This window comes from Myodes glareolus, chromosome X (assembly GCF_982192425.1).
Source record: "Myodes glareolus chromosome X, mMyoGla1.1, whole genome shotgun sequence".
NCBI lineage: Eukaryota > Metazoa > Chordata > Mammalia > Rodentia > Cricetidae > Myodes > Myodes glareolus.
The window spans coordinates 139,999,670-140,015,888 of NC_142053.1; the positions used below are offsets into that span (position 1 = coordinate 139,999,670).

The 16,219-nt window shown below is 39.9% G+C and overlaps 1 protein-coding gene across 1 annotated transcript in view; it reads left to right on the plus strand.

Annotated features, from left to right (window-relative positions):
• The first annotated feature begins 8,392 nt into the window (after positions 1-8,392).
• The window catches only part of LOC125417829 (amine oxidase [flavin-containing] A), a 72,592-nt gene continuing 64,765 nt past the window's right edge, over positions 8,393-16,219 (plus strand). The window contains exon 1 of the mRNA XM_048461379.3: positions 8,393-9,614. Coding sequence (XP_048317336.2) covers positions 8,408-9,614 — 1,207 coding nt within the window. The 5' untranslated portion in view covers positions 8,393-8,407. The remainder of the gene's footprint in view (positions 9,615-16,219) is intronic.

Here is a 16,219-nt window from a genome sequence, read left to right on the forward strand (position 1 = left end):
GTCAAGTTAATGGAATCAATAAGTATTTTTTAAATTTACTATTAAAGACAGGATCCTTATTCCTTGGCATCCCAAGTTCTATAAACATGTGGCAACATCATACCCAGCAGACATTTTTTTTTCTTTTTAAGAACACAGTTTCTAGGCTCAGTGGTTAAGAGCACTTGCTACTCTTGCAGAGGACCAGGGCTCCCAGAACTCGCATCAGGTGACTGGCAACCCTCTGTAACTCCAGTTTCAGAAAATGTAGTACCATCCTTTGACTACTGCAGGCATGCACACACGCACAGAATTAAAAGGAAAGTATCTTCAAACACACACACACACACACACACACACACTCACACACAACACACACACTCACTCACTGACACAATCAATCACACACACACTCACACATGCAAAACTGAAGGATTTCTAAAAGCATAGATGCTCTGCACTTACAGTAAGAGCTGTTAGCTTCAAAATTCAATTCCAAACATGGAAGCAATCGAAATTAGTGAGAGAAATAAATGTAAAAGAAACAAAACAAAAAAAAAAAGGACTGGAAAGATAGCTGAGCGGGATAAACAATTTGTGACTAGATAGACCTGACAGCCTGTGTTTGATTCCCCCAAACTCACACAGTCAAAGGAGAGAAGCAACTCTTACAGACTTGTGAACATACTAAATAAATGCTAAATAAATATATAAGTGTAAAAAATATGTTGAAAATGAGTTTTATTGATGCTCATCTTCTTCTACCTAAACGGTCCTAAGATTTTGAAGAAAAGAATCCTATACTCTTTCCAAAGCAGCAAATTTAGAATGGTATATTGATCAAGCTTATATACTGTATTATAATTTTTTAAAAATATTTTTTGAGACAGAATCTATCTATTAAGCTCAGGATGGCCTTGAACTTTTGCTACTTATGCCATCACCCTTAGTGCTGGGATTGCCACCAGCGATACTTCATCTTTGGGTGATTTTTTTCAGGCTCTCACTCAAAAGTATAACATACAAAGTATAGTTTTAGTTCTGCTCATCAGTTGCCATAGTAGGCCCCATTTACATAGTTGGTCATGTTGCAGGGTCAAATGCAACAAGGAGCATAACAGATTCACTTGGAATTTCTGGTTTGTTTTGAGACAGTCTCCCTCTGTATCCTATTTTGTCTCAGCTTCCTGTGTGCTGGGATACAGGCATCACACCTACTTTACTACTTAGGATTTCTGAGTAGACTTCCAAAGACTGAAATATTTACAATGGTTTGAACTGGGTTAACCAGAGATGCTGAAGCATCCACAGATTAGCAGCTGCTTGATATGACTGTGAATGGAGAAAAGCAGTGTTAAGGGATACCAGCTGAGAGCTGAAGCTACGGAAGATGGCACATGTAGTACTGTGGAGGTGACCAAGACCACGACTTCAGCTTAGTATTAGGTGGGGCTAGGGACAAGATGTTAACAGCGATTGAATAAACACGTGAACTTTCTTTCCTGTCCTTTAGTCCCTTGTTGGTTCTCACTCCCATGGACCAAATCGACCAGAACTTTAAAGGCAAGGGCACCAAAGCAATGCATCCTAAGGGGATCACAGCAGGACAGAGAAGGATGGAAAATGGGTGTGGAAGAGGAAGAAATGGAGGCCAGCATTTGCCTTCAGCCCTTTTAGATAGTGTTTTTACAAAAAACAGGTTGAGGAAATTGAAGCTAGTTATCTGGCTTATAATTCAAGTCCTTCTTTAAATGGATGCTTTTAAGGAAGGTCCTGTTTGTCTCAAGTTCCATATTGATCAAACTGTGTAGATAACTGTTTGTTTATCATGCCATTTTCCTTTGCCTTTGTGGTCCCAGCCAGTGGGGATGCCTGGAGCTGTAATCTCTAAAGTGAAGCTGATTTGAACTTAATTGCTAATCTACTCAAGGAGGGCACTGCCTGGCTTTAAAAACATTTCTTGTTTTTCAAATTGTGTCTTGAAATATTGAAAGTTCAGGGCATGATTTAAAGAAGACTGGACTTAAATTTGCCTAGGGCCACATGATTCAGATGGTAGTCTGACTCTTGTCTTTTGAGGTGAAGCAAAAGCAAACACGTTTATAAATGTCAGACATGGCCCCTCTAGGCCCTCTAGGGACTATTGATATAGACAGCCAGAGCCAGCATTTAACAAATTATCCAAGGGGCTTGATTCAATATCATTGCTGACCTGGAATCTGAGGAAGAATTGGTGATGATGTGTTTGGAAAGTTTTAACCTTCCCTCAATATTCTGCCCTGCACGTAGGAACTTCTCTTAAAGGGAGCAGTTCTTGGGGTTTGAGGCTAAAAACTTGTTCTTGAACCATAAAACTGGGATTAAGGATCCCCTTTCTCATCACTCTCCACTCAAGTAATTTGTCATTTGTTAAGGAACTCAATCAATTTGTGCTTTATGTTCTTGGGAGATGTTTCTGAGTGCTTTCATTTGATCCACATATATCATATCTCAGTGGGACTTCTTTACACTATAGGGCATATTTCAAAGTGTTTTTCTTATTGTTTTCTATTTTTCCCAGCCCAGTCATAACTGTCAAGATAGACTAAAGACCAATTTCACTCCTGCAGGCTACCATGAAGATCAAATAAAGGTGCACAAAATGCTAATACTAATACTACTAATAATAAATCATTCAAAAAACTTCTGGGACTGTGGGACTGGAGAGATAATAGCTCAGTTGCTAAGGAGCTTGCCACACATGTATGAAGATATGAGCTTTATCCCAGGACCCATATAAAAAGTCAAACACAAGGATGACTATACCTCGTGATGACAGAGCTAGAGAGGAGAGAGAGAGGTGGACTGGTCAGCTGGCCTAGCTGAAACATCACGTCCCAAGTCCTACTAAGTGATGCTGCCTCAGAAAACAAGATAGGCTGCTCTTCTTAGGCATAACACCAGAGGTTGTCCTCTAGCCTGCACACACATGTGCAAGCATACCTGCAAACACATACTCACATGCACAGAAACACAAAATATGAGTTCAAGCAGACTAACTTAGGTGTCCTAGTTTGCTTTCCATTTCTGTGATTAAAAAAAAAAAAACCAAAACAGGACCAAAGGCAACTTGGAGAAGAGATGGATTATCTATCCCAACACTTAGGGAAGTCAGGGCAGAAGCTCAAGGCAGGAACCTGGAGGCAGAAGCTGAAACAGGTATTTTGGAGAAATGTTGCTTACTGGCTTGATTCCCATGACTCGTTCAGGGTGACACTACCTGCACAGACTGGATCCTCCCATACCCATCATAAATCAAGAAAATGCCCCCATATACGTGCCCACAGGCCAATCTGATGGAGGCATTCTGCCAAATAAAGACTTTCTTTCTAGATGACCCTAACTCCTGTCAAATTGTAAAAATAAATAAACAAAAAAACCAAACTAGTTCATGTGTCAAATGTAGATTATCAACAACATATATGCTACTTTTTCCTCTCCTAGGGAATTAGATAATTCAAGGAATAGGCAAAGTAGAAAGAGATGCAATGTGGATTCAAACAGAACAACACAATAATGGGAGGAATGAACTTTTCTTGTCTTAAGAATCAGATAGTTAACTAAAAAAAGATTCAAAGAAGAGCTATGTTTGAGTTCAAATTTCCTTTCTCCCTTCCCTGTGAATTTATAAGCTATGGATTATATTTGAACAGGGCTAGGGCTTGGCTTCACTGGTAGAATATTTTCTTAGCATGTGTAAGACTCTGGATTACATCTCTAACATCAAAAAAATTATGTTGGAGATTTTTTTGTTTATTTTACTCTCTTTCTCTCTCCCTTTATTCCAGGATGTCCTGGAATTCATGTGTAACTCAGGCTGATCTCAAACTCATGGTGATCCTCCTGGCACTCCATTCTGAATGCTGAGAATCCAGGTGTGAGCTACCACACTGCCATTGGCCACTTTCAAGTCTCCTTCACCTCCACCTTCTGACCCTTAAGCAAACTACAGAGGTGGGATATGTGAGAGGAGTAGCCCAGTCATTGCTGAGATGGCGCTGAACGGGACCAGATGGAAGTATTCTTGAACAGGGCAACAACTGACACATATTTATTTTTCCACATCAATCTAAAGAAGTATATAAGCCAGGTTTGGTGGTATATCCCTGTAATTCCAGCACTCAGGAAGCTGAGGCTGGAGGATGGTGAGTTTAAGGCCAATTTTGAACACTTTAAAAGAAGGAAAAAACCCGCAACATACGTTTCTTAGCTTCTGACGTTCCTAGGAGACAGAATCTCACTGCAAACTCCCAGTTCCTCTGGCTCTTACAATCTTTCTGCCAATTTATTTATAATGATACCTGAGCCTGAGGCTCAGGAGTTGTCCCAGTTGGGACTGGGTTGCACAACTCTGAATTTTGATTGGTTGGTTGTGATTTTCTGTAATTGTCTCTGTTGCAAAGAGAAGTTCCTTTCATGGATGGGGGAGAAGGACTACATTCTTCTGTGGGTATAAGGACCAATATTTAGATGTAGTTAGGGCGTGTGATGGTTAGACATGCAAATGTAGGCAGGGGACAGCTCACAACGCCGCAAACCTTCCAAAGAACTACGGGCAGCTAAGGAATGCTGAGTGAAGACTGGAGAAAAAGTCTTTTCCACTGAAGCAAACACCAATTGGTTATCCGATACCAAATGGTGAGCTCTGAAAACATACATATGAGTAATATTATACAAACTTAGAAGGGTTGTTTAGTAATACTCACATACATATATACACAGGTATATATATTTCTCCCTCTCTATTTATCTAATTAGCTACCTATTGTTTTAATGGGGAGCTATACTCCAGTTCTTATTGTGGAGACAGAGTTTTATTATGTATTCTAGATTTGTCTGTGACTTAGTATATAGCCCAGGTTAGTCTTGAACTCACTATCCTAATATCTTAGCCTCCTTGATCCTGGGATTATTATAGAGTACCATACAAGCCAGACCAGTTGTTATATAAAATTTTGAGATTTTTGTCTGTTGCTCTCTGGTGAGTGAACTGATGCTAATTTTTGTAAGAATAATATGTAAGCAAGAGTACGTACTTAATTGCTTTATGCTTAAGGACATATACATTAGATTAAGTGACAAGTGATTCAAAATTCAACATTTCCACCAGGTGGAAACTGGACTGCCGGACCTCTTATTTATAAAATCATGTTTTTTTCTCCTTATAGTTAATAAAATAACTTAAAAATGAATACTTCAAAAAGTCAGAACTCAAAAAGGCAGGCCAACCTAACCAAATCTGGGATCCTGTGTTGGTGTTAGTTCACAAGGACTGCATTTTAGGGGTCAGGGATTTGGGGAAGGAAAAGTACATTATCTTAAGGTGAATCCACTTTCCTGATGGTTGTCCTCCAGCCAGGTCCCTGACCTGCCCCACTGGATTGACCCTTAAAGAAGGAGACATGGACATGGAGAAATCAAAGGCATCTTTGATTTATTAGATTTATTAGTTACACTAACAATTGTGAGGATCACCTCAAGTTTGACATCAACCTAATCTATATAGTAAGTTCTAGCCCAGCCAGGGGGCTGCACAATGAGACTATTTCTCCTTGTGGGCATTTATTTCTATATTGACTATTTGACACTTTTTGTAAAGAAGAGCTTCCCATTTTGATTCATTATGTGTGTGTGCGTGCATGCTGTAGACTGCATGCCATACCATATTTAAGAAGATCAGAGGACAATTTTCAGGGTCAGTTTCTCACCTTTCACCATGGACTCTAGGGATTGAATTCAGGTTTTTGGGCTTGTGAACCAAGAACTTTTACCTGCTGAGCCATCTCACTGGCTGGGGATTCCCATTTTTAATCCCTTTCTCTGTATTTGTAACAGGGATAAAGAGCAGAAACACATTGATATAATACAATGGGCTTTGGAAATTGTGTTTTTAAGAATTATCATCATTTTTGTTTTTGTTATGAGATGCAGTCTCACACTCTAGCCCATGGTAAACTAGAACTCATTATATAATTTGGGTTAATCTCAAGATCATAATCCTCCTGAATGCAGAAATTATAGGTATGTGCCACTATAGCAATCCTTACAAGTTTTTAAAATTACATTTGCTTATTCGTTGTGTGGTGGGGCACACCTATACCACAGTGCACATGTGAAGGTCAGAGGACAGTTTGTAGAAGTTCATTTTTTCCTCCTACCATTTGTGTCCTGGGGATTGAACTCAGGTTGCCAAGCTTAGCACTATGTTCTTTCATCCACTGAGAGCTGTCTCTCTGATGCCACTACAATTTTTTTTTTTAATACTCAAATTGTTTCAATTTTACCTGGTGACTTTACTTACAACAAATGTGCCTTCTGGTTGGTAAGTAGTATTCGGACTGATAGACACTCTAAAAAGCTGTAAATTATTGAGACAAGCATAACCCCTGGCTTCCTCTAGTGTGATGACTGCTAATCTGGTATGTCATGTGAGAGGCCTTGGAAACTAAGGCTATGAGATTATTTTAATAAAACATACTTACTTCTCTGAGGTATAAGGTTGCAAACCTAGGCAAGGTCTTCCACTTGTCTGGTGAGAATCCTGTTCCTTTAGACCTAAATTATCACCTGGAATACTAGACAGAACAGTTGGAAACCAGTTATTTGGACTGTTCTGTGATTTGAAATCAAACACTAACTGCCTGATGGCAAGTGCTAGTTTTTGCTGTATATCTCTTTCAGCTGATTTACAACTAAAATAGGTATACCTAAGAACTGGAGGTTTTCATAAAATCCATTTATTTGCTATCTTTTGTATCACATCCTCACCCATTTATCTATATTTTATCCTTATAGTTCTTGAGAAGTAAATTTTTTACATGAGGATATAAATGCACAAGTATGAAAGTATGCTGTTTAGATTCACAGCTTGATTTTATAAGTGAATAATATCCTGGAAATTACTGCAATTAGTCAGAGCCCTTCATTTTTAAAATATCTTGTTTTGGGGCTAGTGAGATGGTTGAGTGCATAAAAGGCACTTGTTGCCAAACTTACTGACCTAAATTAGATCCCTGGACCTATATATGGTAGGATAGAACAGACTCCAGAGAGTTTCCTGTGATCTCCACAAGAGGACCAAGGTACATGTGTACCCACACACAAAATAAATGAATCCAATAAAATTGTAATTTAGTGCGTCATTGTGTAGACATATGGTAACTCAGGAAACTAAACTCCCATGAATGGGCTTATAAATAATTCTAGAAGCTTTGCATGCTAATGCTTACACATAACCCCAATTAACAGGGAGGCCAAGATGAGGAGGATCACTTCAACTCAGGAGTGTGAGGCCAGTTTGATCAGTACATTGTCACAATGACACTCCATGTTCAAAAGAAAGAAACTTTAAGTAAAATAAATAGAAGAGGTATCTCGGGTGTGGGAGGGGTGGATATGATCAAGTTACATTATATGGAAGTATGAAATTTTGACAACAAATAAAAATTGTTTTTTTAACAAAAGAAAATAAAAAACCATGTGTTTGTGGAAGAATACTGTTAGACTAAACTCTCCTTTGCCTCCCTACCACTCCCCTCACTCCTTAGCCTTCTCCACCCCCAATCCCCTCGGGCCTGGAGCTCATGTGACAGAGTAGGCCAGCAATCCTTCTGTCCTGGCCTGCGGAATGCTTGATTACAAGTGTGTGCCACTTTGTTCTTCTATACTGCCCCACACCTTTTCTTTCTTTTTTTTTTAATTTACACTTTAGGCTTCTTTTAGCTTTCGATTTTAAACTTTAGTGCCACTTAATTTGTGGTATCTGAGTTGCTTTTCTCGCATACTTGTTTAGACTCTGGTCTGTTCCCTTGAAAACACACCACAAAAAACTACCAATCCCTGCACACGACAGGCACTATATCCCCACCCTTCCCGCCCCATTCCCCCCCCCCCCCCCCCCCCCCCCGCCAGCCCGTCCAAGACAGCTGCGCGGCTGTGCGGCTTTGCCGAAAGCCCCGCCCCATGACGTCACCAGAGGGCTAGACCAAACTGAACTAAGCCGAGTTCCGTCACTTTTTCCTTCGGCTTTTTCTCCTTCACATATTTGCTTTCTTGGGCCCACCTCGGCTTAGAAATCTTCATGTCAAAAGATACTACGAAACTGGAAGGTTAATAATCCGCACCATTGCGCGTGCGGATTCCGCTCACAGGCGCCGCCCCCTCTGTTCGCAGTGGTATCGTCCAGTCCCTGAGGGCGGCGCACGACTCGCGCGCACTTTGGCGGGAAAGGCGGAGCCGCACCGCGCCGACGCCTCGTCTCCCCGCCTCCGAGTGGGCCGGGCGCTTGGGTTGGGCCTCAGACTGGTAACGGCTTGGGCCCTGAAAGCTGAGCGCTGTTGAGGGGAGGGTTCAGGGTTGCTGTTCGCTGTGTCCCGCCGCTGAGAGAATTATGGCCGAAAAGAAGGCCTCCCCAGGCGGCGGCAAGCGTGTCCGCGGCATCAGGGGGCGTGAGGCTGAATGGGTTCTCGGAATTCGAACTCCCCCTCCCCTGACCCCAGTGGAGATGTCCCGCCAAGACAGCACCTCTAGCAGCTCACGCGAGTCCTCCCACTCTCAGTGGCAGATCGCCTCCCAACCCTTTTCCTCCGCTCAGACGAGCTGGTCCAATGAGGAGCTGTTTGGTTCCTTTAGTTCCACCAACCTCTCTGAGTTCAGCGATTATCCTGGCCAAAGGAATGATCCCAACTCAAAGTCTTGTTCCTGGGACTTAAACGTCCCCAGGCAGAGTGACCAGGTCTCCATACCTGCCTCGGACTCGTCCCTCCTTAGCTCTGTCTCTCAGCACTTATCTGTACTAGAATCCATCCCACTCCCGGATTCATCCCGTTCTTTTGGGCAAAGGTCCTTGGTGACTTCTGGGCAAGTGTCTTCGGTGCTTTCTAGACCTAGCACTTCTCTAGAGTCAGTATTTGGGACTACCCATGTCTCAGTGTTCAGCACTCCCCGAGGGTCGGTAGAGGAGCCCACTCCACCTTCATTGTCTAGCTACAACTGGGGATTACCACTAGAACATCCCGAACAAAGTAACACATCCCTGACTTCGTTACAACTACCTGACACTCCAGAAAATATCCCACTGGTGTCGGCAGAAGACCCCCCCATGCACTCTCTGTCCGTTTCTGCTTGGTTATCCACACCATCACCTTCTGCACCCTGTTTCCCTTCCCAGCTGCCGGTACAAAGCTCACTATTTAGGTCCCCACCTCCCCCACTGTATAACCCCCTAGGCTCAATGCAGGGACCTCCTCCTTTTCAAGCCCCTCCAGTGCCTTTTCTAGGGCCATCCGTGCCCAGTGTGTGGGGCTCTCCCTGGGTATCTCAGCTAGGATCAGCTCCGCCCCTGAGCGCTCCCCTCGGCGTTGCACAAGGGCCTGCTCCGCCCTCAGGGCCGGGCTCCCCCCGGGTACGGATAGAAAGATCGGCTCCGCCCCCGGACACTAGGCTAGGGGCCGTACGAGGGTCTGTTCCACCCTGGGCGGTCCCCTCTTTTAAACGCAAGTCTCCGGAGAATCTCAACCAAACCATGACGAGTCTGGAGAAGCCTAATATCGCAGGCCACATGTTCGACGTAGTCGTGATTGGAGGCGGCATCTCAGGTCAGTTTGTGTCTTTTACAGTAGCTTAAGGAGCCCTGGCTGACCAGGTACTTGCAATGTTCTTGTTGTGTTTGGCAGGATCTTTCTCCTTCTTGTGAGAGTGTTTCTGTGGCAGGGCCCCAGATCCTGCCAGATGGGAGCAGGAGTTGGGTCATTTTCCTGATGGTATGCACTGGTGGAAGGAGGCAAAATAATTTGACTCGTACTACTAAAAACTAATGATTAATTAGCTCTTGCTGTGCAATTACATTTAGAACGTTACATGAGTTTCCTCTGCTCTCAACAGTCTTGTGAGTGGGCAACACCTTTACTATTTTACAAAACCAAGAATTTGTGGTTTGAGAGTTTCAGTAACTCTGCTGAGGTCTAATCTCCTCCCTGGGAAGCTGCAGACCTCTTTTCTTCCATTTAAGACCATCTCTTGCAAGTCTTGAGGTGGTTGCTTGGCCTCCCTCATTTCACATCCTTTTCTCTGAACAGAATATCAGAGAATGTTGAAGTCGGTCATAGTAGGATTAGTTCAGTTCTGCTCTTCTCCAAAGCAGCATTGCTTAGATTTGAGTAGGTAAAAAATGAGACAGAATCCTTTAGAATCCTTTAGGAATAGGTAATTTTTTTAAAAGGAACTACCTACTCCTTTGTTTTTTTTTTTCCACTTCTGGTGTTTTTTTTTTGTTTTTTTTTTTTTTTAAGAACTTCATTAAAAGTGTGGGGTATTTGTTGCCCAAAGAGAATCTCTTCATAAAGCAAGAGCTGAGGGTGGGTTAGGGAGTACCCTGCACCTTGTCCTGTCTTAGATGGCTTATCAAGTAAGGAGTACACGAACCTTTTCTTTATTTTCCTGGAGACCGCTTCAATATTTGTTTATTAAATTGCAAGTTATATTGTCATTTTGGAAAATTTTAGGGATTATGATTTGACTCTATTTAGAAGTCCAAACTGAAATGTCCCCTTTCCCTCATCTGCACTTAGAAAGAGGGAGAAAGACTGGAGAGGGAGTAAATAGGGTGGCTCCAAATGATCCATTTTAATGTATGCCCCTTTTGAGTAGACCATAGATGTGCTTATATATTAATTCTAGATGCAGGTAACTTTGGACTCACCCTGTTCTGGGAAAACAATCTTAATCACCAGCCTGGAATGAACTGCTTCTTTGGTAGTCCTAGCCAGTGGAAGCATTTGTACTGAAGCATCGGAGGGAAGCAGATCCTGGTGAAGAGTTAGAAAAAGGAGGACTTATAATTCTTTCCTTCTTTCGTTTCTTTTTTCAAGAAACACTTGTTGAGTGCCTACAGGTTAGTGGATTGGCGTTACCAAAAACCTGGTCTTTCTGAGCAAATACCATAGAGGCAATGTGGTTGTTTATCACTGGAATATAAATATGATAATATGTAATATAAATTGATTAACACCATACCACAATTTGCTATTTTGCTTGGATTTTATTCTTCTTCTTTTCTTGGTTTATCTCCAGTGGTCCTTAAAGAAGCATTGTCTTTTAAATTTTTTTTGATGTTTGATTTTGAGTGTAGCCGTTAGCAGCTGAACTATCTCTCCAGCCTGACTTTTTAAATTTTTTATGAGACAGTGTCTCATGTATCTCACGATGGCATCCAATTTAATATGTAGCCATGTATGAACTTCGACTTCTGATTTTCTAACATATGACTATCAAGTGCTCAGATTGCAGATGTGGGATACCATGTCTGCTTTATGTAGTATTGGGGATTAACCCTAAGGGCTTTATGCCTGGTAGGAAAGCACTCTATCAAGGGAGCTATATCCCGAGCCCTGTCTTTTGTTTTTCTTTTATCTAATTGCTTGGTCTCTCTCCTTTTTCACACTTGACTGCTAATATTTAGTCTTCAACAGATGTGTACTTTGAATGTAGCTGATGAACCTTAAACTGAGATCCTTTCTGATCTCATTCTAAATGAATTACCAGCTTCATACTGATTCATGTTACAATTTTGCTTTCTTCTTTTGTTTTGTGGTGATACTGTATTGAGACAGTCTCATGTAGCATAGGCTGGACTTGAAATCCCTGTGTATCTAGAATGTCTCTGAGCTTCTAATCCTCTTGCTTCCCCCTCTAAGTGCTGGGATTACACTTGTATGCTACCATACTGGGTGCATTGATTTCTTATTTCTTAAAGAGAACATCCAAATTACATGAAACCCCACAAAAAATTGAAACTATTCTTGGGAATTATTAACTAGTTCATTTCTTTGGGAGGATCAAAGAGACATTTTTTTTTTGTTTGCTCAATGTGCTTTCTTATTCCAGACACCAACTTTCAGTTCACCAGCAACATTGGAAAAAAAGACTTAGTGTCATTTCTACCAGTCACATCTGATAGATTTTAGGAGCCAAACTGACTAGAAATATTCCTTTCTGTGTGTTGTCATCCAAAATGATTTATTGCTAACCTATATGTGGTGCCTGTCTGACTCAGGTATTAGATACAGACTGAATGTTTCATGAACATGAACATTCTTGTGAACTCCATAACACGTCTCTTTATTTAGGCTTGCCATATCCGATGATGTGAATCGCATGAAGCAGTCCTAGTTTGTTTGTTTGACACAGGTCCGCTATAGTCCAGGCTGGCCTCACATTTTACATTTGTCTGTAGTAGAGGCTATTATAACCTCTGATCCTATTGTTTCTATCTCGCGAGTGCTAGAATTAAAGGTAAGGCCACTCCTCCCAGCTCCTGAATCAAATGTATGTATTTATTGAAGCTGAGTTGGAAGATTTTTTTTACAGTAATATTATTAACATAGATTTTGAAGATCAAAGGTTAAAGGACAGTGGCAATCTGGAAGGAAGTTAAGATACACTTCAAAGCATGGGTCTGGGTTTACTCAAAGATGGACAATTCTGTGCCTGTTTTAAATGCTTTGGAATATTCCTTAAAAGTTCCTTGTTAGGATTTATATACTCTAATCATGCTACCTATGCAACTATAATCTATGACCAATAATTAACATTTGCCATGTTATGCTTATTGCGTAGCTTCTAGAAGAGGACATATTCTAAATGGCATTACTGATAATTGATTCACATGTAGAAAGCTTATCTTTGTACAAAGAATAGTATTTCCATTTTTTCATTGGAAACATAAGACAGAACATTTCCAACAACCATAATACCGTATTTTCCGTCCACCCATCTAATTAATGCTTTTATCCTGTGTTAGTACTTGTAAAGGGAAACAGCCCTGCTTATAATTCATAATCTAACCCATCCCTTTTGAAAGAACTTCCGTGTTTTCTATGATACTATTGAATACTGAAGTTTTATCATCCATTGATCATATGTTTTCATTTTTCTTTTAAAATCACCTTGAGGCTCTGCTGTGCTTCTTGTTTTATACTCCAATGTTTCCTTATATATAGAAAGTTCTCAAATATTTAAGTGGAATCTTTCTCTTTATCTAAACTCATATGCCATAACTTATCTTTTTATGGATATTTTACACTTATATACTGCAAATTCCTCAGTTCCTTGACTCTTTTATTGGATACTGTCTTTTCCATCATTTTTGATACATCATTTTCTCTGTTTTATTTAATTTATTTATTTCTGAGACAGATTCTTACATAGTTCAGGCTGAATTTGAAGTCACCTTGTTGCCAAGGCTGATCCTGACCTTTTGATCCTCTTGTCTCTGCTTCCTGAGTACTAGGATTGCAGGTGTGCACCACCATACCCTATTTTGTTTTCATGCATTACCAGGGCTTTGTGCATGCTAGGTGAGCACTGCCAAATGAGCTACATCTCCGTCATGTCCTTATCTTTTATCTTCTATACCTCCTTACTAATTTTTTGATGTGCTAGAGAATAAATTCCAGGCTTCACATATGTTACGCATATACATCTACAACCGACTTACATCCTCAGGCCTTTTGTATCCCTTTTTTAGGTTCTTTGAACTGGACTGACTCATTTTCTGCTTCCTCAGTTACATGTTCAAGCCCCCATTTCCAGGGCACTCTCGACTCCTGAAGTTTCCCTTACTATTTCCAGTGGTTGTGCTTTACAACAATAACTCTCTTCACATCCATCCTGCATGCAGTATTCTCCCAGGCTTGATTGATTGACTTTAAGCACTTCTTTTTCATCTTTCCACTCAAGTTCTTCAGTGGTCTCATATTACCAGCGTTTCAAGACCTAATCCACATTGTCAATTATCTGGCTTCATGTTGAACAAATAGTATTACCCACTTTTCCTCAATATGGATGTGAGGTTTAATCACAGTGCTTTCTGTCTTAGTGCTAGTCTGTTTATTTTGTCCATTTGTCTTCTGTGTTTTCATCTTAGCATAAGAAGTGCTTCTAACAGTTCTTCCTATATGTTCTGCAATATCTGGATAATCACCATGGCTCTCATCGATTTTTCTCCTTTCTTATAGAGAGTTTAATCTATGTTTAGCAAGATATATTTATTTTCTGACTCTTAGTTCTCAATTTTATTTTCAAGAACAATGTATCACTCTTAGACTTTAGATGCTAGTTCTTAGTCGTAATTGTCACAGATGGAATAATTGACAAAAATGATATTTGTCCTTATCCAATATTTTTTGAAATGATTTTTTTAGAGAATAAAATAAGAAACAGAAAAAGGCTACCTTCTTAGGACAATATATATTCTTCTTAGGACTTTTGGAATCTTAGAAGTTTGGGTCAGAAGGGTTTTAAAAGGCAACCTAGCTCAATCACCTACAATTGTAATCCTCCTGATAGCATCTCCTTAGTGATTATCTAACCATAGCTCTGAATACAGTTAGGGAAGGGGAGTACTCTATTTCTCTAAGCAACTCAAGAGCTCTGGCCTGAACTTATTCAGACATTTTAGAGCTTCTACTATATGCTGAGCAGTAGCTAGATCACAAGGATTGAAGGATATAAAGATAACTAGTATCCCTGCCAGAAATATGCCCTTGTCTTCTTACAAGAAGTAGCAGGCAAATAATCAACATGAATACAGTGAGATGAATATTAATGTTAAGAATATGAAAAAGTACTGGGACCTTGAGAATGAAGTGTGAGTTATCATAATAGATAGGGATATGACAATTTAAAAAGACATCCCAAATAGTAGACACCAGAAGAGCACTGGTGCCAAGTCATGAATGTATATGCCAGACACAAGTAGTACTTAATTTAAATGCATGACAGAAATACCAGGGTTGGGGAGTGGGGATGGAGTAGTTTTCCTTTGTACCTCTAGGAATGTGATCCTGGGAGCTACTTGGAGCATTCACTGTGTCATGACTTCCTGTGAGATTTGTGCTTCTGAACTGTGAAGAGTTAGCATGTACTTAATGAAAATATCTTAGTCATAATGCTGGATGGTTCTTGGTGAATAAAATGGTTTTGTTTGTTTGTTTTCAAATAAATGCTAAGTATCATGTAGAAAGAGCTCTCACTGTAAACATTTTTAACTTTAAGCCAAGCTCTACCACAACTGAGAGTACCAGAACCTGGTACTTTATTAAATTAGCAGGGATTGAATTTTCTCATGATCCAAGACAGAAAAGTCATTTTGCAAGAAGAATGACTAGTACATCGAGTTCTACATACTATAGTTCCCCCTTTCTGACATACATTGCCTGTAAAAATCATTTCTATAAGGATCATCATTTTAAGCATTTTAACCCACAATATGGTGGCACATACTGGTGGTTTTGCAGTGATTTTTAAAAAGCTTCCATTTTAAAAGAGGGCACTGGTTTTTGATAGCTTGCTTATTGGATACTCTGAGGTTCAGTGGGCATGAGAATTGTGTGCCTTTTAGGGTATTTCTTTTCATTTGATTTTTTTCATTAAAAGCCTGCCAGTATGCTTTCATTCTGTTGTGTAAGCTATTTTTGTTGTTTTTGAACAATAATACAAGAGTTAAATTTATTGAATTTTGATTAAAAGTATATTTTTTTAAATAGTCAAATGAACTTTTGGGTGAATCTGACATTGAATGAGCAGTTTTAACATTTAATCAGTGCTAATTGATTTGACTTTGTATATAACTCTCAGCTAATGTGATAAATGTTTTTTAAGAATAAATCTAAGTATAACATAATTATATGTACCACAGAGACCAAGTATGGAGAAAAGGAATGTTATAATGCATTATTGATGAAATTGTACCCCATAATCTGTGCAGTTGTGGTGCAGAGATCTTTTAACATGAAAAATCTTGCAGTATTTGGATCCAGCAGTAGCCAGCAATAGTGAGAACGTATTATAGCTTTCTTTCACATACTGGACCTTGCAAAAGTCTTCAACCCTGTGATTTAGAAGTGTGTATACTTTGTAAGTATTTGCCTTGTGAATGTGCGTGCACATTTGAGATGCATAGATTTCATAATAACTGTTTAATTTTTTTAAGATTAAAACTTTACAAAATTTTTCTAAACATTGTGAGCATTTGAGACAAGTTGAGTATTTAGGCTGTTTTCCCTCTTTATTGTGACAAATATGTAATTTTAAACAGTAGTTTTTGTTTTTCTTTAGGTAGCACTGTCTTTATTATATTGTCACCTAGTATTGTGAATTAGGGAAATTTAAAGTCCCTAGTTTTTTTTAAAAAAATTGTGTT